General features: G+C 42.4%; 1 protein-coding gene and 1 long non-coding RNA gene across 6 annotated transcripts in view; one reads left to right on the top strand and one right to left on the bottom strand.

The window, feature by feature from the left end:
- Positions 1 to 24,072, bottom strand: part of ZNF608 (zinc finger protein 608) — a 105,324-nt gene extending 81,252 nt beyond the window's left edge. For 2 of the 5 annotated variants that reach the window (XM_081827157.1, XM_081827160.1), the window contains exons 1-2: positions 21,433 to 21,571; positions 19,334 to 20,428 (exon numbers count right to left, since the gene is read on the bottom strand). In XM_081827157.1, coding sequence (XP_081683283.1) covers positions 19,334 to 20,230 — 897 coding nt within the window. In that variant the 5' untranslated portion in view covers positions 20,231 to 20,428; positions 21,433 to 21,571. Of the gene's footprint in view, positions 1 to 19,333; positions 20,429 to 21,432; positions 21,572 to 21,799; positions 22,017 to 23,812 lie in introns of those variants that run through there. The other 3 variants (XM_081827158.1, XM_081827159.1, XM_081827161.1) reach the window with 3 other exon arrangements.
- On the top strand, positions 21,713 to 25,656 carry LOC115942320 (uncharacterized). The gene is made up of 2 exons (XR_004076916.2): positions 21,713 to 21,844; positions 25,412 to 25,656. It is a non-coding gene; the product is annotated as an uncharacterized LOC115942320 (long non-coding RNA).
- Positions 25,657 to 26,443: the final 787 nt, after the last annotated feature.

Below are 26,443 nucleotides of genomic sequence, written 5' to 3'. Positions count from 1 at the left end.
TACTGTTGAATATAATCCAGTCCTAAAAGCAAAAGAGACATCCTAACATTCTGGCTGCCGGGCAAACAGCGTGTCCCCCCAAAATTCCCGTACCACTTCACTGCCGTTGCTGGAGAGTTCCCCTCTATTGAGCACCATGGCCACTAAGGAAAGAAATAGGGAATTTCTGTAACCGGTCCCAATTATTCAAGAGAATGCATTGTCTACGGCTGTTTTCACAAAGGTTTTCCAATCACCACCCGCTTTGCCACATACCTTCTTTCCACTTTATACCCCCTTCCTCCTCCACCACCACCAAGACCACCACCATTCCTCCTCATCAAAGCAAACAGGAAAATTCACCAAGAGCCATTGTCCCTCTCTCTCCGTTGGAAGAAACTTAAGTTTTTAGCTTCTGAATAAGACAGCAAAGAAATAACCACCCTCTCCCTGCCGCCCCCTCTCTCCCTCTCTCTCTCTAGCTAAAAAGTACACTTGGCCAGGCAGTTCTCACCATTCAACAATTCATTCTTCTTTTGAGAAAAACAGGGGTAAAAACAGCTGAGCAGGATCACAATACAGAACACTGGGCATTCAAGCCCTACACCTTACAGCCTCATTCTTTCACCTCCTGGTCCATAGGATTTGGTGACCTAATAAATCTTAATCTGTAAACAAATGGTTTGCTCTACAATTAAACCATTCATTCTTTTTTTATTTTTTTAAACTGCTTGGCGGCTACCCAATCCAGAGACTTCTAGGTTCCTCCATTATTTAGTGCTCCCAATGGTTAAAAGGCAATAAGCTCATTTGGAGTTTATAAACCTATGCACCATCAACAAAAGCATGTAATGCTTCCAAGATGCACAGTGGCTTCTACATGCACAATGGGGAGCTGTGTGTAGTCTCCCCCAAAACAAAAATGCCCAGCCCCAATTAAGCACCCTGGGGGCCTTCAAAGCATTTATGCTAAGTTGCAAATACAGCAAGATCCACTTGAACTCCAACTGTCTTGTGTGCTTTTCCTCCCAAGGTAGGGAAAAAGCCTGGGCAGACTGACCTCATTAATGGGTAATTAGTGAACCCCGGGACTTGAGGGGCTAGCACAATCGTGCCTATTGTGAGCATTTCACTATGGGGCCACTAATTTCTTTTCTTTTCTTTTTTTTTTAACCCAGGAGGTCTCTACAGTCTGAAAGGCCCACATTTTAAATTTTTAAGGATTTCAATCTGGCTATGTTTTCAACAACCAGCCAGAGAGTAGGAAGAAAAGAAGCAATACAAAGAGCGATCCTACTTCTTTTGTGCAATTCTGCCATAGCTAAAAGTTTTTATATAAAATAACTTACATATACTCCATATACAGTAAATGTTAAAATAAATTTTGTTTTAGACAAAGTGAAATTAATGCCCCACCACCGGATTACAGAGATAGAAAATAGTATGTACCCAAAGGACACGATAAATTAATGTAGGGCTTTTATGATTATATGTGACAATGATGTTGGGGGGGAAAAAAACTGATCTATTTGCATGTGAAGGTGTTATTTTTTTTTTTTTAAAGATTTTATTTATTTATCTGACAGATAGACAGCGAGAGAGGAAACACAAGCAGGAGGAGTGGGAGAGGGAGAAGCAGGCTTCCCGCTGAGCAGGGAGCCCGATGCGGGGCTCGATCCCATGAGCCTGGGATCATGACCTGAGCCGAAGGCAGACGCTCAACGACTGAGCCACCCAGGCGCCCCTGTGAAGGTGTTATTTAAAAGTAACACAAAGTAATGTGATCAACATAACCACTTTACCATCAGTAAAATTCTGCACACTTCAAAACTCATTATTATTGTTGACATCAATCTGCCAAGATGCTGAGGACTATAAAATACACCAGTTTACACTGCTTAAAAGTACCATCTTTCTGTAAATACAAAGCCAGAGACCCACTGCCTTGGTACTAATTCACCAATATATGAGGAAGTAGCTTGTAAGGCAAGTAATAAATAAAGCTAAATTTGACCTTCTCAGCAACCAAGATCTAAACACCTCCAATATTTACATATAATCAGGGGAGTCAATATCTTTGTTTTTAAAAAACAAAAAAACACTGAAAAGGAGTAAATGGGGTTGGGAGTAATGATCTTCCTTCAAAGGAGAACAATCCCAGAGCCTGGAGTCCAGCATATGGTCTCACAGTGGATGATGTTCAGGGAGAAAGGGTACTAAACTCACAAGAAGCCTTATTGACTATGCCTACTGCAGCCCCAAAGTTCCATCAGCTTCCAGGACAGGCTTGGGATCTAGGCACAAACTTGCCAGATAACATCACCGCCCAAGGTGACATCTTTAATGCTGGCCGGTATTTGCTAAGCCAGTTAATCAATCACCCAATTCGTTTATCTGGGGTTCATAACTTTTGAATATCAAATGAAAAAAATTAAAAGTGTGTAACAAGTCTTTAGGGTTTTGGCCAAATAGATTTAAGCTAAATGTAGAAGTGTATTTGTGCGTACCTGTGTTGTATTAAAACACCACACCGGGACCCCTCTATTAAACTTAGGCCAACAACCTTGTTTTGTTTATTTTAGAAATGCTACAAAATTTATTTTCATAACAAACATATGTAATACATCTGGAGAAATCTTGAAAAAATGGAAAAGGCTTATCAAGAGGTGGGGAGACCCCACCATAGTTGTTGTGTTTTTTTGTTGTTTTTTTTAAATAAACCCAATACAGGAGGCTTGGAGGGGGAACAACAACAACAAAAAAAGCAAATCCTGGAAGCCATTCCAACAGTTGGGAACTCTTCCTCTTAAAGTAAATCCAAGGGCTCAAAAAATAAATATTCAAGAGCATTAATTTGTTTCGAGATGTGTGCGTGCAAGTAAAACAACAGTCATAATGTGGAAATTTCAGTCACATTTTGCAACTAATTGGAAGCAGATTAGAATTCCGCCTCGGGGGAACGTTGTCAAACTAGAAGCTGGAGCAAATGAAGAAAGAGGTGAGGGCGTCGCGAAGAGCTGACAGATTTACAGCGCTCAGGGCTATAAACGGGTGCCGGGCGGGAGGGAAGGCGCGCTCCGGGCGGCGCGTCCCCGCCACCTCCACCCCGCCGGGAGCGCGCGCGCGCGCGCGCACACACACACACACACCACGCGCGCGCGCACACACACACACACACCACACGCGCGCGCGGCCACGCCCCCGGGCCCGGGCGCTCCCATCTGCTGCAGGCATGAACAATAAACCGGCCTTTTCGAGCAAATCAGTGGTCCTGATAAGATAGAAAACCTGCAGCCTGATAAACTGGAGCAAGCAAAAAGTCGGCGGGCGAGAAGGTTTCTTTCTTTCTTTCTTTCTTTTTTTTTCTTTAAAGTCGGGGGGGGGACGGGGGGGGAAGAAAGCAAGCAGATTGTGGAGGATAATCCAGCAATGGAGTAATGGAAACAGCTGCTCGCTTTCTCCTTCAGTGTCTGGCATCTGCTGCGGCATCATGGAAAGGCTGGTGAAGGATTCGGGCAAGGAATGTAAATGGAGACAAGTGGCCAAATGGAGTTTGATGCGGAAAGGCTCGATTGCTGTTTTTTAAATCAGGTTGTTCCCTTTGGGGAGCAGAAGAAAACAATATTACTTAACTCGGGTTCCACCTTCAAAGCAGTGTGAAGTTTTGGGAATGTGAATCGCTTTCCAATCAGTTACTGAAGATGGGAAACAGCATAAAGGGGGGAAAGCCCTTCGTTTGTCAAAGTGCTGGGCTCACTGGCCAGAGATCTCCACGGAAAAGTGAAACTGAAGTACTTTTCTATACTTCAAAAAAAAAAAAAATTTGAACATATATTCTTCCATCAGCGCTGCTTGCTTCTAAACTGGCTCACGGGACAGTTTCTGTTTGTTGTGCCTATTTTCCCCTTGGTTGCAGAGATTCAGTTCTAATTTCATTTCCATCACAAAAGAATTGGCAAGGAACGAAAACACAGAAAGCAGAACTGAAGGGCTGCTGTACTAGTCTTAAGCCTATAATAAAGCACAGATTTGATAGCATTATCCATGTACTGCGGTGAACCACACACAAATAAACAGTTCTCCATGAAGAATGAAAACCCAAAGCTTCAAGCCTTCCAATTCAAACATTACTGTTGCTTTTAACATGAGCCATCCATAAAAATCAGCCAAGGAGGTGACAGGAAATCCAAAAGTCATCTGGTCTGGCTTCGCACACTTTGCAAAACAAAAGTGAGGAGATGCTTTCCAACTCATCCTGATGATGTTCTAAGAGAAGAATGGGTCAAACTGTAAAATCTAGGCAGAGAAATAAATGGTATTTTTAGGCCAAGTGAATTCCAACATGCAGTGGGTGTAGCAACAAAAAAAAAGTACAGCACTCCAGAAAGGGGAAAGCTTGCTAACCTAACTAGGAAAAACTCACACACGACCTTTGAACCTTCAGTGACTAAAGGCGAAAGAATGACAAAAAGGTGTACCTAAAGGAACCAGAGGGCCAGATGTGCTTTTCCTAAGAAACCAAACCAGTTTTCTTTAATCAAAAGGACGATTGTGACTTCTAGAAGTTTATGAAAGTGTGAGCAATTGGAACTTTGTCGTCTGTTGCTAATTGAAGCATATAAAAGAGTCCATTTCTTAAAACATACTACAAACACTTTTTTTTTAATTCACTGCCACATGACAAAAACCAGAATCAAGTTGACTGGTGGAAGATCAGTGCAACCAAAGACCATGCTATTATTTCAAACTGTCAGGGGAAGGCAGTAAAATTGCTACCAGGTCTCCTTAAGTTACCCTTCAATAAAAAGAAGCCATCAGGGAAATAAGAGGAAAAGAAAACACATCAAAACCTTAAAAGTCCCTTTAAGTAAAATTATACATCTGTGGCACCATGCCATCTGCTCTCTGGTTAACATAATAAGCCAATTCCACAACCTAAATATCTGCTTTCTAAAATCATTATATACAACACAAAATATAATCAATACATTTTGAAACTGTAAAAGCTGCATTCATATGGCATTATTGGAATAGGCCTACATGCCCTTGTAGGCACATTTTTCTTAACAGTGCTAGCTGACAATGAGGATTCCCAGGAGGCAAAAAAGCTCAGTGGTTGAGCTAGAATAGTCACAGTGAAGAATAATCAAACTGAGAAGGAGGGTGTAGGGATGAAAAGGAGAGCAGCTTTGAAAAATTAGCAGTCGTATTTATTCACTTCAAACTCATTTGTTCTAACCAAAACACCCTTCCCTTTGAGTTCTCTCTTACAGCTATAATATGAATTTTTAAATCTTCATTTAGCTTCATTGTGAAGGGAAAGCCTTCTGAATACCAAATGCGATCCAGGTACTTCAAGGCCCACTGACCTATCAAAACGTATTTGCTTTGTGATCACTTCAGTTCTTCAGGCGAAACCCATCATCTCCTTTAATTCACGACCAAAGGTATCTCTAACCAAAATTTAGCACATAACGCAGAATTCAGCAAGAGCAGTAATGTGCCAGCCTTACCCTCTTGAAGATCCTTTGAGTTCTCAAAAAAAAAAAAACATTACAAACAGCCCAACTGCTGGCCAACAAGACTATGAACAGTTTAACAGCCTTCCGTTCAGTTGCAAAACCTTTGTTCTGATTGCCAAAAACCTTTAGTTTAAATTAAAAAGAACTTACAACAGACAGCAAGAAGGCACCTGGTGGAACTTCAGTGCAGACAGAGAACTGAGCATGGGAGGGGCCTGGGCACTGGGTGCCCCATTTATCCTGCAACTGAGTGGAACATAAAATCAATGATGACACTTATTTTAAAAGAAATAAAGCCCATACCAATGAGATACTTCCAGTCTACTCCCAATCCAACATCTATTTATGCAATTATAACATACTGTTAAAAAAGAGACAACAGACCCAAAATGGAGTCACTTACGCCAAGCCCCACATCAGCAAAAAAACACTTACCGCATCATCCAACTGCAGTTTTAGCCTCTTCCAAGAATGTAATCTTTAACTAGGTGATCTGGGATTACCTGATCGGCGCCAAGTGAGAAAATCTGTCTAGGAGACCCCTTCTGTCCCCCCACAGGACGGCAACCCCGCCTGAAACCAGGCCCTGTGTTAATAATAAACTTCCTTTTCCTGCAACCTTTCTGCCTTTAAAAACCTTTCCTTTCCTATGGCTCTCCAGAGCTCCTTTCCATTTTCTAGACAGGATGCTGCCCGATTCACAAATCCTTCAATAAAGCCAATTTGATTTCGAAAGTTACTCCGTTGCGTTTTGCTGTTTCACAGATTCGGTGGCAGTAGCAGCATCGGAAGGAGACTTCCAAGGGCACTGGGGACGAGGAAGGAGAAAGGCAGGCATGGTATCCGAGAAAACTTTTGAGTTGTATTTCTCACCATTTCCAAGGGGAGGGCTGTGAATGAGTTCCTCTCGGTTCTGAGGTCCACTCTCTTGGCATAGAACTTTTGATCTAACTAGCTTCCACAATTCCTCATTTGACTGGAATCTCTCCCCAAATTCTCTCCCCAATGCTCCCAGATTCCACACCGGGTAACGCCTGTCATTACTAGACTGAGTCCAACTTAAAAAAACAGACTGGGCCCAGGACTGGACTGGGTCCGATTTAAGCTGGACTTTACCTGACTTAAGCTGTCCTGGCTCCAGTGCAAGGCCTTGGGTGAATAAAATTTTGTTTTAAGTAAAGGCTGTATTGTTCATGGGAATCTTGAAAGACCAAAAAAACAAAAACAAAACACAAAAGAAACACAAAAAGCCACAAAACTGATGGCATGGATCAAGCACTTCAAAGCTGTTACAGCGCTCACCACCTAACTCAGAGACTTCCATGTTAGGGTAAGTTGATGGAAGAGGGTAAGATTGACACTAGGTCACCTGCCAACCTCAAGAAAATTTCCATGCAACAAGGTACAATGTAAAACACCACACGGTCTCCAACCCAGTGACACATCCCTCTTAGGTATTAGTTGGGTTCTATAGAAGACAGCCAAAGTCTTCTAAAAAAAAAAAAAAAAAAAACCCTCAAAACCCAAAGAGTTATGTGCACCACCTTCTGGAATACCTACTTATTTGGTGTCTAAGAACTATGGTCCCACAAGCTATAGATCAATTAAAAAAAAAAATGGCAAAACCTTACTGAGCTTGTTTTCTGTCCTAAGAACTTGGCTAGGTAACTATAAGGTTTGGGGGCTCCAAAATATGGCCAGACACAAATGTGGGTTTGAACTCCATTTGTGGCTAGGGTCCTACCAAACTACTGACAACCCTCAGGGGACTTAAAATGACCATTATTGGAATGCTCCAATTAGATAAGATCATTGAAGAAGTGGGCTTAAAAAGCAAGTGTTCCCAAATCAAACAAACAGAATGGGTTATCTAGTTTAAGCCTCTGAAGTCCTCAAAATTCCAAAATAGCTAGGTTGAAAGATTCATTGCAAAGAGTCAATGAAAAATTAAAAGTACAAATGGTACCTAAAACAAAAAACTTGAAGCTTGGGGCACCTGGGTGGCTCAGTCGGTTAAGCTTCTGCCTTTGGCTCAGGTCATGATCCCAGGGTCCTGGGATGGAGCCCCGCATCAGGCTCCCTGCTCGTCGGGAAGCCTGCTTCTCCCTCTCCCACTCCCCCTGCTTGTGTTCCCTCTCTCGCTGTGTCTCTGTCTGTCAAATAAATAAATAATACCTTAAAAAAAAAAAAAAAAAACTTGAAGCCAGACATAACTCCCACTGCTCTCCTCCACCCCTTGAGTACTCAATCTATTGATCCTTTATTTAAATCCACTTTTCACTCTGAAAAGACTAGTAAACAGTTTTAAAATAAGACCACCAAGGCTCCAGGTAATCCTGTTCAGCTAGCTTTCACTTCTTGGCGAAAGGCCAAACTAAGGGCCATAGTTTCAAAATGTCCTAAACCCAAGGGGACAGCCTCAAAAGTTTCTGTAGATAATCTTCTAAGATTAATGAATTAATAAAAAGGCAGAAAACAGACTGATGTCATGACAATAGATGAACACTTTGAAAAGACTATGGAACATGACAGTAAACCAAATCTGCCAAATTGTCTTACAGACAACCTCTTATCTACTCTTGGAGGACACCGTATCAGCTCAGAAATTTTCTGGTTGTCTGCGGTGTTATTCCCTTTATAAGCCAAGGGGAAACAAAAATTAGAAATAATGAAAAGCCATGCCAAATTCTGGTGCATGCTTTAAACCCGACTAGAAGCCTACAGACGGGATCCTGGAAAAACTAACAAAAGCCAGATAAGATGAAAATTCTTATCAGAGTCAGCTCTCCCAAATCTCTTTGGCACCCAGTAGAGAGGGGAGAATAAAATATCTTTTGCACCCTCTTTGGGGACACCTCTTGTGTCCACGGGGTTGTTCAAGATTGCCAGAAATATTTACTGTTTGTCCCAGGTGAAAACTGACAAAACATTTTATAGGATTTTTTTTTCAGTAGATGGCCAAATTGGATGCTATTATTCAGAGCCTGATAGGATGTTTTTAAGCCTTCTCCCCTAAACTAAAATAAAACTGTACCCAGAGGGAAAGAAATAGCCTTCTAAAGTCTTTGTGGAAGGATTCCTGAAACTCTCAAAAAATATAAAAACCCCAACTCTTTTTTCAAGTTCATGTGATCTAAAATAATCTTTTCTAACGACTAGATTGAGGTTGTTGGCTTAATTAACACAAGCACGTCTTCAGAGTTATCAACATTGAATATAATGCAGATGTGCAAGTTTTCTTCTACCTGGGTTTACTAATCAAGTAAGTGCATGTTATCTCTACTATATCTGTGAACCAGAAAAATGACTTGGGATGATGACTGACTTTGTCTAATATCTAATGAAATTTTCATAGGTAATTGAATGTAATTGTTAAGAACAAATGATTTAAATAGATGCAAAGGAGATAACGTTTCTCTGTCAACTTCTCAGCAACCTGTCTCCAAACTTTTTTAGCTACTTGAAACAAACAAACAAAGTCAAGTTAAATGATAAATTAAGTCAAGGCCACTGAATAAGTATCTAGATCATCTCCAAACAAAACAAAACACGGACACATTAGTCAATGTAGGTTTATCCACTGCGGGCTTCTTTTAGAGAGGAACTAAAGATATTTGGCTCCAATAGTAAACATGCTTTGTGCCACAATGAATTTACTGTGAGGAAACATTTATTTCTAGAAATTCTGATAAGTATTTATAAACTTGCCAAGCCACAGAATGCTACGGTAACAGACAGTGCATGATTGTTTACTTCTTAATTTTCACAAGAAGGTAAAGTTTTTAAGGGCTAAAAATTCTAATGTATGTAATTGAAGCTATTAGAAACAATAAGGGAAACATCTCTGTATGCAAAGAAAGTAGGATGTGGTTAAAAAAAGGGGGGTGGGGGGCGCCTGGGTGGCTCAGTCCTTAAGCATCTGGTCTGCCTTCAGCTCGGGTCATGATCCCGGGGTCCTGGGATGGAGCTCCGCATCAGGCTTCCTGCCAGGCCGGGAGTCTGCTTCTCCCTCTCCCACTCCCCCTGCCTGTGTTCCCTCTCTAGTTGTCTCTGTCTCTCTGTCAAATAAACAAATAAAAAAAAAAAAAAATCATAAAAAAAAAAGGTAGGAGGAATGGAGATGCATTTTGTTGATAGAAAAGAAAAGTGCTTTTGTCCTAAAGCGAGGATGGCTATTTCAGGATGAAAAAGGAAAAACAGATGACAATATCTGAATGGAAAAAAGAAAGTTCGTGAAATAAAAAATTGGGGGAAAAGAATTTTATGCATGGTCAAGCTGAATAAGATTAAAATTTGTTAGAAGAGTTTTACAAATAAGCTCTAATGTCAGTAGTATATTTATATAGAACTAAACCTTAATACTTCTTTCATCTGCTGAGTTTTCTTAGATTACTGGACTGTAAGATACTGTACAACTATAGAACTTTCTGTATTTGCCTGTGAAGTCTTTATTTTACTTATTTTTTAAGTGAGCTCTATGCCCAACGTGAGGCTTGAACTCCAGACCCTGAGATCAAGAGTCACATGATCTACTGACTGAGCCAGCCAGGCGCCCCTAACCTGTGAACTCTTTACCTGCCCCTGTGGTTAAAGAGATATTTAACCACATTGTTTCACAGTGACCTAAAATCTTATTTGACCAAGTATTTTAAAACCTTTGACATTTTTGACAAACTTCCCAAAATTAAATCCTAAATGAAGTCTTTTTGACTCAGAACTAACTTTGAGATTTTTCAGAGGGTCCCCACGATATCTGAAAAGATTTGTCTTCTCTCCTTGTGCTATGCTGAATTACATGGGAAGCACTGTCAAAAAATAATACTAACACTTCTTTTTTTCCCCTTCCCCCCGCCAACCAAAACCAAGACTTCTTTATGTTGTTATTTGTATAGGTATATAAGTGTTCCAGAAACTGTATAAAATTCCTAAAGTCCAATATGTCCTGGCATAATAATATTGTCATCATAATTCCAGGTATCATCTTAAAACGTGTGTGACAGAAATAACCAAATTTCCTTGTCAATTCCCTTATCATGAGCTCTCATCTGATCTTTAACAATGGACATTTTTTAAGTCTTTTCACTTTCAGACAGTTATTGTTTCACCCAGATGTTTTCGCAAACGTGTTCCTGCAAAGGTACGTCCTCTTCAAGGCTTCAAAATAAGGACTCTGGCAAACACAGGTTTCTGATAACTTTAAGATCATAAAAGTGAACCAGTTAAGAATTTCCAGAACTAATGGAAAATGTGGATTCAAGCAGAACAAAAATTAATAACATGGGACTGAATGAACTGAGGAGGAGGATTATAATTTTTATGACTTCTTATGTGAAATATCGCTAGTTCTTCAATGTTATTTTTCCAGATTTGAGGAAACTTTTTCCCTTAAGCTATTTATGACTTACAATAATTTGGCGTAGTATACCAAAGATGAAACATTTCCTTTTTTTCTCTGATGTCTTCAGAATTTGGAAACTCTTGAGTATCCTTTTTATGCCAAAATAGTTATTTACATAAGCTCAATGAGAATCCAATCTCTTTGTAACAGGACACAACTGGAAACACTGGTAATATTACCAAGACTTTTACTGGAACTTTGTAATTGAGAGAAATGTGCATAGACTCAGGACCAGAGTGTTTTTTAAAAACTGAGGCTGACTTTATGGAGCCAATAAAGACCCTTGGAAAAACTGGCATGCTACCTTGCTTACAAGGTTCCAGCAAAGCAGGCTTAAAAAGAGCATTTTTGGTCAATCACTATTCTTGCGGCACTTATGCAAATAATCAGACCAAGTTTAAAGCAGCAAACAAATTACTTTTACTGTGACTGTTTTGGTTACAAAATGGAAATAACTGTAGAGAGAAAAAAATATATTTGCATTTATCTCTATATTAGATTTATCTCTATATTAGATTCTAATCCTATTAATTGCCTTGAAGATTTTGTTATTTACCTGTAACTGGACTGGGCCCTGAATTCCTCTGGTTCCTTAAAATATCTGGCTACAACTCCAACTAGTGTTTCCAATTTTCTCCCAACCCTACTGATTTGGAGTCACTAAGAACAAAGAGTGCCTGTCAGTATCCTTAGAAGGATATAGGAGGTTCCCCTCCCTACCTGGATGGCAGCCAAACCTGAGACTTGAACCTCAGTTACACAATGTATCTCATAGCTGAAGAAGTCTCCACCTGACAGGTCCTCTACTCCAGCTGGAAACCTCAAAATCCAATTGACTAGGAAGACAAGTAGCCAATATTGAGGTTCACTGCTTCTTTCTAAGATGTGGGACCAAGACTTCATACTTTAAACCTAAAATTTTCTTCTTCTCTTTCCTTCCTTTACTCTGGCACTGGCCGGAAAAGATAATACCATCATTCATATCTCCCAGGACACTGCAAAGGAGGGAAATCCACCTCCAAACAACTGTTGGACTTGCCACTATGCTCCTGCCTCAGTTTCTCTCCAACAAACTCAGCCCCTCCCCCATTTTATCCGACTCCCTAACCATAAGGATCTGTTTCCACGTCTCTAGTTAATACTCCAAAACCCAGGGAACTCTGCACTCAGGGTGGCTGCAAAGAAAGGAATACAAGTCAAGAGTCACCAGAATAAAACCATCTGTATAGTCTAGAAACCTTTAAATTTTATTGGCCTCCATGGTTGTACCAGGACACTTTCATGATGAAAATTAGCTCCCTTTGGCAGGTCTCAATCTCCAGGGTTAGGAATAAACATGAGGCTATGATCAGGAACCCATCCTTAACTCTTGAAAATATTACAGAACCCACTGCTAATGCAAAAGCTGTCCCCAAAACATCCGAGACTCTCTGGCCAAAGTTATTCTTGATAAGAGGACAGCCCTTGCTTATCTTTTAGCTGAACAAGGAGGTGTCTATGCTGTAACCAACGCCACCCGCTGCACCTGGATTAACGTTTCTCGGGAAGTTGAAACTCAGTTACTGAAGATCGCTGAGCAAGCCACTTAGCTTACAGAGTGACTCCTTTAGCAGAGTCTTTCTCTGACTTACTTGACTTTGATTGGTTTGGGTGTTGGGGAGCATGGCTTCAAATGCACTCCAGGCATTGGGAATTATCCTACTTATAATAATCATAGTCATCTCAGAAGCTTTAAAGGCACGTTCGCAACCACTATCCACCATGCAAATGAGTTCCCTAAGACTGAAGCGCCAGAAAAGGAAGGAAGAAAATGACCAACTAAAAACTGGTGAGCCTGAGGTCATGACCTGTGAATCCCACTGGAAGGATCAAGAACTCGGAGAACTTCAGAGGGTTCGTGGAGAGTGGTGCTCATGCCTTAAAGTTTGATCACATCTCTCAGTTCAGCTCAGTCTGATCAAAGGGGGGAACTGTTAAAAACAAAAACAAACAAACAAACAAACAAAAAACAACTGGCCCAAAATAGAGTCACTTGTGCTAACCCCCATGACAGTAAACCAAGACTTAAAACTAATTGCAGTTTCAGCCTCTCCCAGGAATGTAGCCTTTAACCCGTCATTATGGGATTACCTGGTCAGCACTAGTCGGAAAACCAAAAGGTCCCTTCCGGCCTCCTTAGGAAGGTGCTCTGCTAATAAACTTCCTTCTCCAGCCCCCTTTCCACCTTTCAAAACCTTTCCTCTTTCCTACAGCTCTTCAGAGCTCCTTTCTACTTGCTAGATGAGATGCTGCTCCATTCATGAATCCTTGATTAAAGCCAATTTGATCTCTTAATTTACTCAGCTGAATTTCGCTGCTGAATAATCATCCACACACCTAAGAAACACGAGTTACAGGGCACTAACGTGATCCGTATTATTAGCCTCTAATGACGACCAACGTCATTCCTGAGGCAAAGTTTTCACCTGTTCTCTTCCCCTATCTCTAACCTTAGCTGTACAGATTAAGAGAGTCTGATTTACTAGTCAACAATCCTAGGGAAGAAGGGTGATTTCCACTGTGATATTGCTAGGGACTGCCCAGTATTTCCTTAGTTTCTGGCTTCCATGTTCTAGAACAATGCTCTACAAGTAACTTAGGAATAAACTGTTTAGTATTCAAGCAAAACCCTTGATGTTCAGATCACTGGCAAGTTCAGAGTGCTGGCAATCAAAACTATGTTGGGCTACAGTAATTACTATGAAAAACTTTTCAGCGCTTAATATTAAAGAATAGAATAACATGATCCTTCCACCTTTTCTACACCTCTAGAGTGTGTTCAACATGGCAATTATCTCCGTTCAAGAAGCAGAGTTTAAAATGCACTGAAACTCAATTATACCCATGACTTTTTAAACATACACTTCAAAAGGCAGGTTTCATCACATTCAAATCGCTGAACAAAATCTTTTACCCAACTTATAAAAAATAGATTTTATCCCTCTCCCACGAGACCCCTTCATGTATAAAGACGATTTCTTTTTAGCTCCTGGACCCACTTTATTTTTTGCTTCATTAAAACAGAGGGAGGACGGAGCCACGATGAAAGACAAAGAGAGATCCCATCTGATAAAGCCAGTTCCAAGGGCGGCTCTCCCAGACGCCCTGGGACGCCCAGCCTAGAACTGCCACCATTTAAAAAAAAAAAACAGATCACACACTTGTTAACAAAAAACACATTACTTTGCGACTTTTAAAAATGCAAAAGAACTAGGAGTAGTAGATTTATGATTTAAGTGCTTGTGTCTAAAATAGCTTTCCAATTATCAAGGGTCTCTTAGGAAGAGCAAGAATGCATTATGTGTTAATGACCACAACCAGGGGTCCCTTCTTGACTCTTTTGTCAGAACCCAAACAGATCTTCCCCGCAGCTTCACCATTAACATGTCTGTTTCCTGTCAGCCCACTCAGAGATACTGTCATTTATCTCAGGAGGCACAAGCCCAGTCATTAGCTTCTATAAAAGACCTCAAACAAAGGCCGGATACCGTTTCACCCAGGGCTCTCACTAAACCCAGAACCAAGCTTAGTGTCTAAAAAGTCAAGGACTCAAAAGTTACCACCGTGAAGAGAATATTTTCCTCATTATCAACCATCCTAGATGCAGCTCTGAAGGAGAGCGAGAGCTACGGAGAGTCAACAGCAGTCCAACGTGCGATCACGTACAATTAGATTACCCGATAAACGCTGACCAGAGTTAGCCTGGGAGAGCCTTCAGGTACCGACTGAACAGTGTGATCTTTGAAGAACTGACCCCTCATTGTGATTGCCTGCAGGAACTGAATAACCATTATAAAGTGCTCAATGGCTGGGCTTCTGGAAATCTTTTAAAAGAAAAGTGGAACTGGTTAAAATAAATGTAGGAACATGTGTTTTCACAGTGTTGCTCATATTACTGCAATTTCAAGTTTCTATGAAGTACCAGGTGAACTTTTTTAAATTAAAAAAACACACACACGCACAGACACAGTCAAAATTGAAGCAAATCTCAGCCATTCAATCCTTGTTTTTCAAGCTGAAAACGAAGAACAGATGGTACTTTCCATGTTGTTTGAATCTGGTTATTGAACACCTCTGTGGTTAGGGAGACTTCTGCTTAGCACTTTCGGCATACATTTCATTTACTAACTATAAAACGCTGCTTAGGAAAAATAAGTCTTTATAACGCTAATTAAAACCATCTTGCGGCCAAGCAATTTCACTTGAAGAGCATTCTTAACCTGGTGACATTTGGACAATGACTCCGCACCCCACTCCCTTTTTTTTCCCAGACTATTTGCAAAGTTATTAAAAGTTGTTAAACATTACTCATCTCCTTTTAGCGTAATCTTGATCATGTGTGTGTGTGTGTGTGTGTGTGTGTTTTGTTTTTGTTTTTTTTCATCTCTCCAGCACACCGCTACGTTTCAAATACTATGCTCAGGACTCAGTGATATGCCTGGCCACACATATCCTCCCAAGTTCCTTGGGTTCTCACAGAAAACTTGCTCAGGGAAAAGATGGCCTCTGCATCCACCTCAAAAAGCCCTGTCACCCTCCCAGGCAACTTATTGAAAAGTAAGGAGCAGGATCAACGCTGATTGGGAGCCAGCCTCAGTTACCAACGTTTTTAACCGCTAAATCCCTTATGTAGCTTTCAAAACAGTTTGCTGTCCAACAACAATGGACTTTGTTCTTTAATTATAGCAAGTGACCTTTCTGCCCTTTTATTTCACAGTAGATAAACTGCACTCTCTAAGCAGAATTTGTAGGGGACACCAGATTGGGGGGGGGGCAGCGTGGAGGCAGGGGAGGCAGGCATATTGTCCACAAAACTCATTAATCAAAATATGTTCTTAAACGGCTCACACTCACTTAGAAAATGTGGCAGAATTCCCTAGTGAAGTGTAAAAGCCTTCTCCAAGAGAATAAAATAAAATGAATTATATCCCTTATAGACAGGTCCATTTGTAGACACCACCTTTAGTCTGTTAAGGCCTGGCTTAATGAAAGCAATATGATATCAGGGAAGTAATTCTCTTTCCTGAATATGTACTGAGTAGTCAGAACCCTGAGACCCAACTGTAAGCCCTCCTGTGCCTTTCATGTCTATTTAAGTATTAGGTGTTTTTAAGAATTCTCCTATGTCGTTGAGAATTTTCCGGCGATCAAATAAAACCATGTACCCTATTTAGCCCGGCCCAAGTGCCTGTGTCTGATAAGTCAAAACTGTAAGATATTAAGGAGAGCCTCCATACAGGCTATTATGCTTTAAAAAGAAAGGAGGGGGAAGGTGGAGAAGCAGGTTTTAACAACCCAAAGCCAACCCGTCAAATCTCCTTATTCAGACATGTCACTGGTGCTTAACCACAAAATGGGCTACAGAAATACAGCTCAAACATCTTAGAATTATGGCATGTTTTGATTTTGTTCACGTATTAAGGGAGTGGCGACTTTTACAACATACTTGTGGTTTCCACATAAAGGAGTAGAACACTCATTGATTTAATTAGGTTTCATAAGGTCCAATTTATCATGTTTTACATGACTTTGTGTAGTGTAGAAACAGAATAAACAGACCAAAAATAGACATTTAAGCATGCTGTGAAAATTAACCGGTGACAGCAAGTCTTATGAATCTCCCGTGAAACCTCTCAACCAGGAAAAAAAAAAACAACCCAGAAGAAAAGCGCACACACAGCCACCCCACCTCCTTGGGTTTTCACATTTGGGCCCCTCATGAGCCACATCTGATTGCTGAAAATTAATCATCTTCACTTTTGAGACACTTACTCTTCACCCACCCAGAATATCAAGCAAGGCAGAAATTAAAACATTATACAAAACGTCAAAAAAAAAAAAAACCTCTCTCACAAGATGCCTCAGTGTGGAAATACTTTTGTCAGGTAAAGCGCGTCCTGCTTATACCTCCTTAAAAAAGGTAGCCTCCTCTCGTTAGGGAGCAGTCCCTAAATTGAGGTCTCATGTTCCCATCCATGCGTTAGTGGAATGAGAGTGACTTCCCGGGGGTGGCATGTGTGCAAGGGAGTGCCATCTTGGGGTGGCAAGGAGGCCAGGGGTGGGGGGGAGGGCGGAGGGGGAGGAGCGGGGAGAGGGTGGGGAGGGGAGCCTACGCAACAGCATTCCTGAGCCAGCACCGCCCTGCTTGACCGAGAACGGCCAACGCTGCAGGATTCAAGCCCCTCGGAGCCATCCCTGAAGGGCCCCTGTGCCAACACCAGTGGCCAGGGTTGGCGGAGGGCGGTGGGCTGCATCTAAACGCGCTGAGCTCTCTCCTCCTCTCCTCCCCTCCTCCCCTCCTCCCCTCCTCCCCTCCTCCACCCCGGCCCCATCACGACTTGTTTGCTCTTCATTTATGTAATTCGTATTATCACATTTATACTGCTCTGACTGAAGATGAGTTGCATGTATATGAATAATTTAATTCCTCCATTCTTTATCCAGTTTCCTCTGTGACTGGAAAGTGAAAAGAACACAAAAACTGGAGAACCAACACCATGCTCTAATCTCAGTTGCCATGACAGCAGCCTTTGAGATACAGAAATGTTCCGATTGCCAGCTAAACAAAATTGTTGAATGTGAACATTTGGCTGGAAGATTAAAAGGCTAAGGGGAATGCAAAAGGGCAGTACCTCCCACATTCCAGGCAGCAGTGAATCCAATCAAATGCTTCTGACTCCTTAACCACAGCCATTGTGAGCACTGGATTAGGGCAATTCATCTAGATAGTTAGAGCAGATTAGAAGTGCAATTTGAAGACTATTGGCAACAAAAGTAAATGCCCTACTGTACTAAGTAATAAGAAGATTTCAGAACGCCTTTTAGCAGAAATTGTGTGCAACTACACCAGGAAATAGAAGAATCGAAACCTGGGATTTTTAAAAATGCATTTCAATTCGTCAGTGTAAAAAGCTGTCTGACCCAAGGTGTATGAATAAAAGAAGCGTCCGGAGGCTTTTGGTGATTTTGGCATCATCCGCACTTTAATGGACCCTCCACAACTCCCAAGACCAGAAAATCAGAACTTTCTTCCTGCGCTCCCACTTAAATCTTGAACCCACGAATGCAAAAATGGAAAGGTCTGGAGAGAGAGCAGTGAATAACTGGCCACAGAAATAATCACCCAAAGCCGTCTGACAGTTCTGATCAAGTCAGACATTGGGGGGGGGAGGGGGCGGAAATCGAATTATTTAATAAGCAGATTTCCAAACAACCATGCCATAAACCACAGGATATGAGTTTTATTTCTGCGAAGCACAACCCGCAGGATTAACCTAAAGGCTGATTTCATAAAAACATTACTCACACCCCCAGCTCACTCCCAAACTGCCCGGTGGACAGAGCCCCTTCCGTCCTGGGACACTATTCAACGCAGGACCGTCACCAGACCAGTAAGTCACAGGCCTCGAGCCCCAAACGGCACAGCCCCCAAGGTGCACTTTTTCAAAGGCAGTCTCTAACTAGACCTTAAGACAATGACAGCGATGGCAGGAAGGGTTCACGTTGCTTAAATCGAGGATCCCCCCATTACCCAAATGCCGCACAAGATTCTCATCCCCTCTAGCTGTTGCCCCATCTCAAGAAGCCCCATCAGCCCAGTCTCTCTCACTTTTTTTACCAACCTCTCCATTCCCTAGGCAAGCTAGAAATTCAAGTGATAACATCCTGAAATCTCCAGCTAAGAACCGGGTGAGGGAACCAGGGTAGAGAGTCCTAGAAACCACCGAAACCATTCCAGTCTTTCCACACAGTTAAGAAACCAATGACCCCAGGACGCCAAGGCTGGGGTTTAAATTCAGGACCTGTAAGAGGAACCCATCCAAGGAGGATACCCTTTGACAGAACTATTTGTTGGAGAAAGTCCCGAAAAAAGAAACAGGTTGAGGGAAGAGGGTACATGAGAATCCTCGACCTAACCTCTTCCAGGGAGGGAACGTGCACCCTGCACCTAAGGACACATTACCAGAATCACCAGGGCGGGCATATTAAAACCTAAGACAGCTCTCCTTGGGCGAGAAACCAGGACATGAGTCAAGCGGGTACACGAGCAGGTCTGCTCTTAAAAGCACACCACCACCGGCCGACTGGCCAGGAGCCCCTTGGAACACCCAGGCCCTCCCACCTGGGGACCCCAAACACTGAGCACGGCCGCTGGCCGCCGCCACAGGAGAAGCAAGAGCCAAAAGCAGTGCACCCGAATCAGCTCAGCTCCCCCATTCCAAATTTCCACGGAAAGGATGCACACAACAGAAACCTCACAAAGAACCAGGAAGCACGAAGAAGTGTGAGGCACACAGAGGCACACCCCCCCCCCTCCCGCTCCCAAACAACACACACCCACACAGATGCACACAAAGAGGAAAGTGGGCAATCTAGGAAGGCGACTTGATCCTACCTTCTCGGTTTTCAGTTTCTTGATTCGCCTGTGGCTCTCCTCCTCCTCCTCTTCCTTCTTTACCAACACAGAGTTTCCCATGAGCCCTGAATCCGGGGCACTTTTGCTAACTTCCCCAGCAGCCGCGACGCCGCCACTCCCAGCGCCCCCGCAGTGGAAGGGGCTCGCGCCACCTCCATTGCTCTTGGCCCCAAAGCCATAGAGGTGCCCCCCGGAAGGGGCCTGGCTGCCACTGCCATTCTGGTGGCCCTGAAGCAGGTCGTGCTTGTCCTTCCTGGATTTCCCCGCATCCTTATCCCGCTTGGCGCCTCGGCTGCTCTGGCTTTTACCTGGCTTCTCCTCTTTGCTCTTCCCACAGGAGGCCGCCCCCGCGGTGGCAGCGGAGGGCCCCGTGCCCGGACTGCTGCTGTTGGGGTTGCCGCCGCTCACACTTTGACCCAGCGCTGAATTCATGCCAGCGGCCTCTCCAGGGCGCCCTTGGACTTCCTGCCTCTTGCCAGTGCCGCTGATCTCGGGAATCCCATACAAGGCAGCCGAAGGCAGAGATTTATTAGCATCCTTCGAAGTTTTACTCCTTTTCACTTTTGATTTGCTGGTCTCTTTGTGTGAATTCCCCTGGGGAGCAGAGGGCTGAACAGAAGCAAATTTTAGGCCATCGGCTAAGGCGGCCGGAGCACTGGCCCCACTGGAGGCCAGACCTCCACAATCCTTCGAGTTGCAGCTGCTAGTGGTGGTGGTGGAATTATTCATCTCAAATTTCTGTCTGTCCTTCTCCAAATCAGCGTCCAAATCAATTATTAAATTTCCAACCCCGATTTCCCAATCATCACCACTGTCATAAGTATCAACCGTATTTGGATCCACACCTTTTCCTGCAGTAGAAATGTTCACTGACATCCTGAAGATGAGCTCTCTAGAATAAAAATCCGATGAACTTTCCTTTGGAGATGAGGGGACATTCGTTTAGCTCCGCTGGGCTTTCTCGTAAAAAAAAAAAAAAAAAAAAAAAAAAAATCTTCTAATCTTCCTCTTCTTTTTCCTGCCCCAGGAATGTGTCCAGAGATTTTACACCCTTCAGTCCAGGTCCACCTTTTCCTGTGAAGGGGGGGGAAAAGTCGAATATTTCTTGTCTGGGTGTTACCAGAATAAAAAACGATTAATACTGGGGAGTCAGTAAGGGGTACAGGGAAGGATGGACAGCAAGGTGGCTCATATATTGTCTCCACAGTCGGGTTTAAAGGAAAATAACCAAACCCAAAAAACTTACCCACGACAGTAAGCATCTAAACAGTAGCTTTAAAAAAAAAAAAAAATTCCCTTTACCAACAGCACAAGGATAAGCACTTTTTTAAAGGCATTAAGATATCTTAAAGATCTGTGTCAAGTCCAGGAAGGTTAAAAAAAAAAAGTTTAGGATTTTTTTTTTTCTCATACATGTGATATCTCAACCCAAGAAACACAGCCTAAACACTCAGACAAGAGGGAGGAACACAGCTTTAAACATCCCCAAACATGTCCTAGATCGTGCAGTTTCAAAGACCAGACCCTGGAAGTTCTCTGAGGCTAGTTTCAGAATGATGTTTCTAAATTTTCCTTATTTCTAATTTTATTACTTCTTTTTACAAATCGTCTGGGCAATCTGTTTTTTGTTCCCAGTAAGGAACAGGAAAAACAACGAATAACTAACCCCCCCAAACACATACCCTCTCTTCCCCAACAGTTTATACCATTTTATTTTTGAAATACACACACAAATGTCTTTAAGAGCATTTTTCTATGAAAAAGACAGCGCTAAATAAAAGGCTGAATACCTGCCTTTTGAGGGAAAAAAAAATTACATATAAACAATTCTACCATATTCCCAGGTCACAGACTTGCTCAATTTGTTAAATATGGTGCTACTGACTGGACGGGGAAACTGATTAAGACATGCACTTTAAGTAGTCTGCGCCAAGGTGGCCTCAATGACCGCAAATGAGTGTGTGTTTGACAAAGATCAGTTAAAACGGTTTTTAAAGGGATCAGCCCCTTTTAACAGTTGATTGTCGAGAAAAATAAATAAATACACACACACACACACACACACAGACATTGCTTACCTTTAATCCTTTATCATTTTTTAATTAGGCCAGCAAATCAAAATGCCTTTCCCACTCCACTCGGCAAACAAGCCTGTGCCTCATTTTACTTAAACACCAAATGATCAAGAAGGAAGAAACCAAATAACACATCTCAGCCAGAATAATCACTCGATAACATTATTCCACCTCCCCACCCCCCTTTTGGCAAACGGATCAGGAGTCCTTTTCTCCTTAAAAAAATGTGTCACTGTACAGCTGGAAGATAATGTTTCACATTCACAACAGAAGTACCAAAGGTTTTTTTTCCTCTTAACAAGCATCGAGAATAATAGGTTTTAAAAAAAGAGAGAGAGAGAGAGAGCTTAGAGAAAAAAGTTTTCCCAACTTCTCATTCCGCCTTCAGTTCCAGACTTCAGAGTCACCGTGATCAGTAAGTAATGATCCCATGTAGCAAACCTACAGGCGTCCGCTAGTAACAAGACAGAATGTGCTAACATCGGGATAAATTAGTGAAAGGGAAGAAAGAATAAGAAGAAACGACTGAAAATCTGGGCTGGATTCCGCCTGTTAGTCGGGAAGTGGCATTTTTCCGCCCGTCCTGACAGATTTGATTTCTTGAACTAACTTAAGAGGAAAGGAGGGGGAAGGCGAGGGGGGAGGGGGAGGGGGAGGAGAGCGGAGGGGGGAGGAAGAAAGGGTAGGATGAGAAGCCCAGCAAAAGGAGAAAAAGAAAGGTGTGGAGGGGGAGGGGAGCTGATGATTCAGTGAGCTGATAAACCAGTTATAACAGCATTCGCTCGGGGCCGGGGGCGGTGGGCGGTGGGGTGAGGAAAATAACGGCGTTTAAAATTGGTTCGGTCTTCGAAACCCAAAGGATGTGATGTTTTCCTGTTTTATGTTGTTTTAAGAAAAAGGAACCGAGTTCCTAGTATAGTCCCGGGGGGGGGGAGGGGGGAAATCCGCTGTCGCTCAAGCCAATCAGTCATGTGGTAATTCGATAATTAGAGTCAAAAAAAAATATTTTTTTTTTAAGGCGACCTTTTTCAGGACAGTTTTTCCCATTGATAGTCGCAGCAAACGGTGCGTCTCCCTTTTATTTATTTTTCTCTCCCCCTCCTCTCTCGCCCACCCCCTCCTGTGTTTAGTCAGATGGCCCCGGAGCTTGGCTTAGTATTTTTAATTAGCTGGCGTTTGGAAGCTAAAAGCAGTAATGAATTGTTGATGGATTGGAAGTGGAGAGTCGCTTTGCTGGAAATGTCGGGGCTGGGAGAGGGGGATGGGCGAGTTAGCAACAACCAACCATCTAAAAGGAGCGATTTTGTTACAGTGCAAGCCTTTCACATCACGTGAGGATCAAGGGCTCAATTGGTTGTCGTGAGAACAAAAATGGTGACAAGCGTATCAAGAAAATACTGATCTGGTCTTTAAAAAAAAGCTGAAGGTCTCTCCCCTCCCCCTGCACACACTCCCCCCCCCACCCCGCCGCCGCCGCCGCCGCCTCCCCCCCGCGCCCCCACCCCCCAGCAGTGGGCGCAGCTACAAGTTATGAATGTGAAACATTTCTCGCAGATCTAGGCTCTTGGAAGTTCGAAGGAGTGAAATGTAATGAGCACAAGAGCAAAGCAGATGTTTTAAAGAAACACCTTATAAACCTTTCCTCAACTTATCTCCAATTTGTCGGCTTTCCCGAGGGGCCAGGGATGGGGACGCCCAGAAGAGGGGGAGGGCACCTCCAAGCTACTTGGGTTTTAGGGACCCCCTCATGTCTTAAACAAAGAAAAACATTTTGCTAGCTCCCAAGCCAGGTCCTGTAATAAACACACCATTGTTACTCTATTTGTGGGTTTGGGTTGGGTGGGGCTTCCCCCCCCTTAATGGTGTTTTTGCTGCTTTGCTTTTTTAAGGAGGTGGAAAATGGTAATTATAACCATTACATGTAATGGGTGACTATTCCCTTGTTTAATATTAAATTATTGGGCACTAGGATGTGGCAAGAGACAGAAATCGGCTTGTTCTGCCCTTGCCCCCATTTTCCTGGCTCGGTTTGGAAGAGGGTCTTGCCCAGCTAGGATAGGAGAGGGAGGGGGCGAGGTGAGCTAGGGAATGGACACTGCAGATCAGTATATGTAACTGTGTCACTTTTATTCTCCTTGGGTTACAGCCCAAAAGGTAATTTACTCTAAGTTACCCCGAGTGCCCAGTCAAGCTTAATTTGTGTGAAGAAGTTACAAATGCTTCACCCTCCACTGAATAAAATTCACCCTTCTTGGGTTGTTGTTCTCAATGCAAAAGCCAAACCCTGTAACTAGTTCCTCATTTTAATGCATAAAACTCGCACATTCCCCTGCATGAAGTCCCCGCTAAGTGCTATAGAGACACACCACGCAACCGTACTTACGGTCTGTATTGGATCGAGTTGACCTTTTCCTTCTAACTGCATTGAATGTGTTTGGTTGCAGCCGCTTTATTTTGGAAATTATAATCTCTTCAACAAATTTATTATTAAAGAAGATGGACCATCAAATGTCACAGACCGTCCTGTGTATTTTTTATAAAAGCAAAAATTAAAATTAAAAAAAAGAAAAGAAAAGAAAAATCCCCCTGGTGCACACACACCACAAGCTTGTTCTGCAACACTGAAATCAGGACTGAAACACAACACACACACAGGGGGAGTGGAAGCAAAAGGAGCTCTCAGCCTCTATACCTGAAAGGGACTTTTCTTTGTTCCCATTGCCCTTTCGCATCGGGCCAATCAGAGAGCAGCTTTTATGAAACTGGGCTCTCTCATTGGCTAGCTGCTTTCTCTTGGCTACTGTAGGGGGTTGAGATATACACACGTATAAAACACACACTGAGAGCGGGTGGGGGTGCGGTGGGGGGTGGTTGTGGAGACAAAGCGTTTTATTTTCCAACCAGATTGGGGTTGAGGAACCTCCTGCAGTAAGGAAGGGGGGGAAAAATGGTGCGCCCGTTTCAATGACTACATCATTCACATAAAACACTTATTTATTAAAACAAATCTCAAACAGGCTGCGAGGAAAGGATGTCGGTAAATACAAGTTTGATTGTGTTATCTTGGGGGAAATAATGTATGTGATCGCTCGGTGGCAGAGGGAAGCCAAATGAGCCACTAGCGCGTAGCGAGGAGAAAAGGAGAGGCTGGCTGTGTGGAAATGACTGAGAGCGGTTTTTGCTGGCTTCCCTTCCTTGTTGCAAGGACTCGGCAGCGCGAACTCCCAAGACTGATTTTCTGTCCTGCAGCTTCTGGCTTTCAACCCTCCCCCACCACTTTGCCCTTCTTCCAACTTTTTTTTTTTTTTTTTTTAACCCCTGTTGTGTCTCTTTTTACTCCCTGATTAAATAAGAAAAATCGATCCGGGGGTAAAGGCGGTGGTGGGGAAACAAGTAACCCTTTTGTTTCCAGTCTTCTGGTCTACAAGCACTGAAGTGTGAACACTGGCAACCATTTAACCACCACTACGGGAACAGTTCTTCCCTGGAATTTGTAACAAATCTTTTCCACCTGGTCCTAGGCTCCTCCAAAAAAAAAATTAAAAAATAAAAGGAGGTCCCAGCCAACCATATTTAACACCTCGGGCCAGCCTCATTTTTTACAAAATCGATTTGTGGGAGATAAATATACTAGAAAGATTAACCCGTTAAACAGTCTCAGTGTGCATTTTTAAACAGAAAGATTGTCAGAGTTCCCCATCCCCCCAAATCTTTAACCCTATCTTGGGGAAGAGGGGGTTGGTCAAAGTCCTCTGACTGCTACACCGCTCAATCCACCAGGAATACAGAAACGTTTTAGAGTTTATTATAGGACGAATGCCAGCAACCAAGTTAATGGGACTCTGAGGTCACAGGATATGAGGTTATATAAAATAACAAGTATTGTAACAGCTAATATACTTAAAGTAATATATTTATCTATATTAAGCCTTTAAAACACTTTTATTTTTAATTTTTCACTGTTATTTGCCATTCCTTTTAGGAGCTACAATGTGGAGATTTTAAAGTCAAAGTGTGATCTGAGTTTCGCTGAAAGCATCATGATCCCAAGCGTTAAAGATCCAGAGCTACTCTAATTTCCACATGACAACTGCAATGTGGGAATGTGTCTTCACTGAGTCAAATGGACATATAAAGTGGATTAGTGCTAGCAAAAGACAGCTGATGATGTAAATATTCAGTTATGACTTTGTGGGTCAATAAAAATATTTATGTCACATGTTTTAAGTAATGTCTATTGACTCATGTTTGAGCTTTCAATATATTTAGTTCTTTAAAAAAAACCCTCCAATTAGTTGTTTCACTACCCATGATGAACTCAATCTGATGCTGCAAACAGTAATAAACAGCAGTTTCCACCCTTTCCTGAGGTCTATAAACTAGAGGAATGCAATCTAGAATAGTCCTTAGGTCTCCCTAAATAGATCTGTATGCAAATCAACACTGTACATCAACAAATGAAATGGGGCAAATTAGCCACCTGATATTCATGTACCTTCCGTTTTAGCTTTGATATTTGATAATATCAAATTTTGATATTTGATTTTGATAAATATCAAAAATATTTATATTTTTGAATGTACAGAGTTTACAATTTTTTTATGTCCCATTGATTATAACACAGCACCAGGTGGTGATTTTTTTTTTTTTTTTAAACTTTTCTTCTTTTGGAAGAGTGGTTCCTCAAACCTACAGATCACTCTTGGGCACTTCCAGGGCCTCTGAGGTATCTACTCCATTTCAGGCTTTGGAAGACCATGGCTACCCCATATATTATATCACCTTGGAAGAATCAATTGCCAGCTCTTGTAACAACTGGACTTCAGAAAGCGCAGAAAATAAGCTCTGAACTTGGAAAGGGTACAAGCACTCCTCCAACACACTCCCTTGGTAAAAAGCAAATCACACAGCCTGCAGCATGGATTTGAGTATAACTAAAACCAAAGCTCAGGCTTCCTAATACTCAAATCTGATCTAACCCTAACATTAACACCTAATCCTAAATCTTAAACTT

Source organism: Leptonychotes weddellii, chromosome 7, assembly GCF_054177405.1.
Source record: "Leptonychotes weddellii isolate Sample4059 chromosome 7, ASM5417740v2, whole genome shotgun sequence".
In the NCBI taxonomy this organism is placed as follows: domain Eukaryota; kingdom Metazoa; phylum Chordata; class Mammalia; order Carnivora; family Phocidae; genus Leptonychotes; species Leptonychotes weddellii.
The sequence above is the reverse complement of the archived record's forward strand: the minus strand, read 5'-3'. Positions and strand labels throughout refer to the sequence as shown.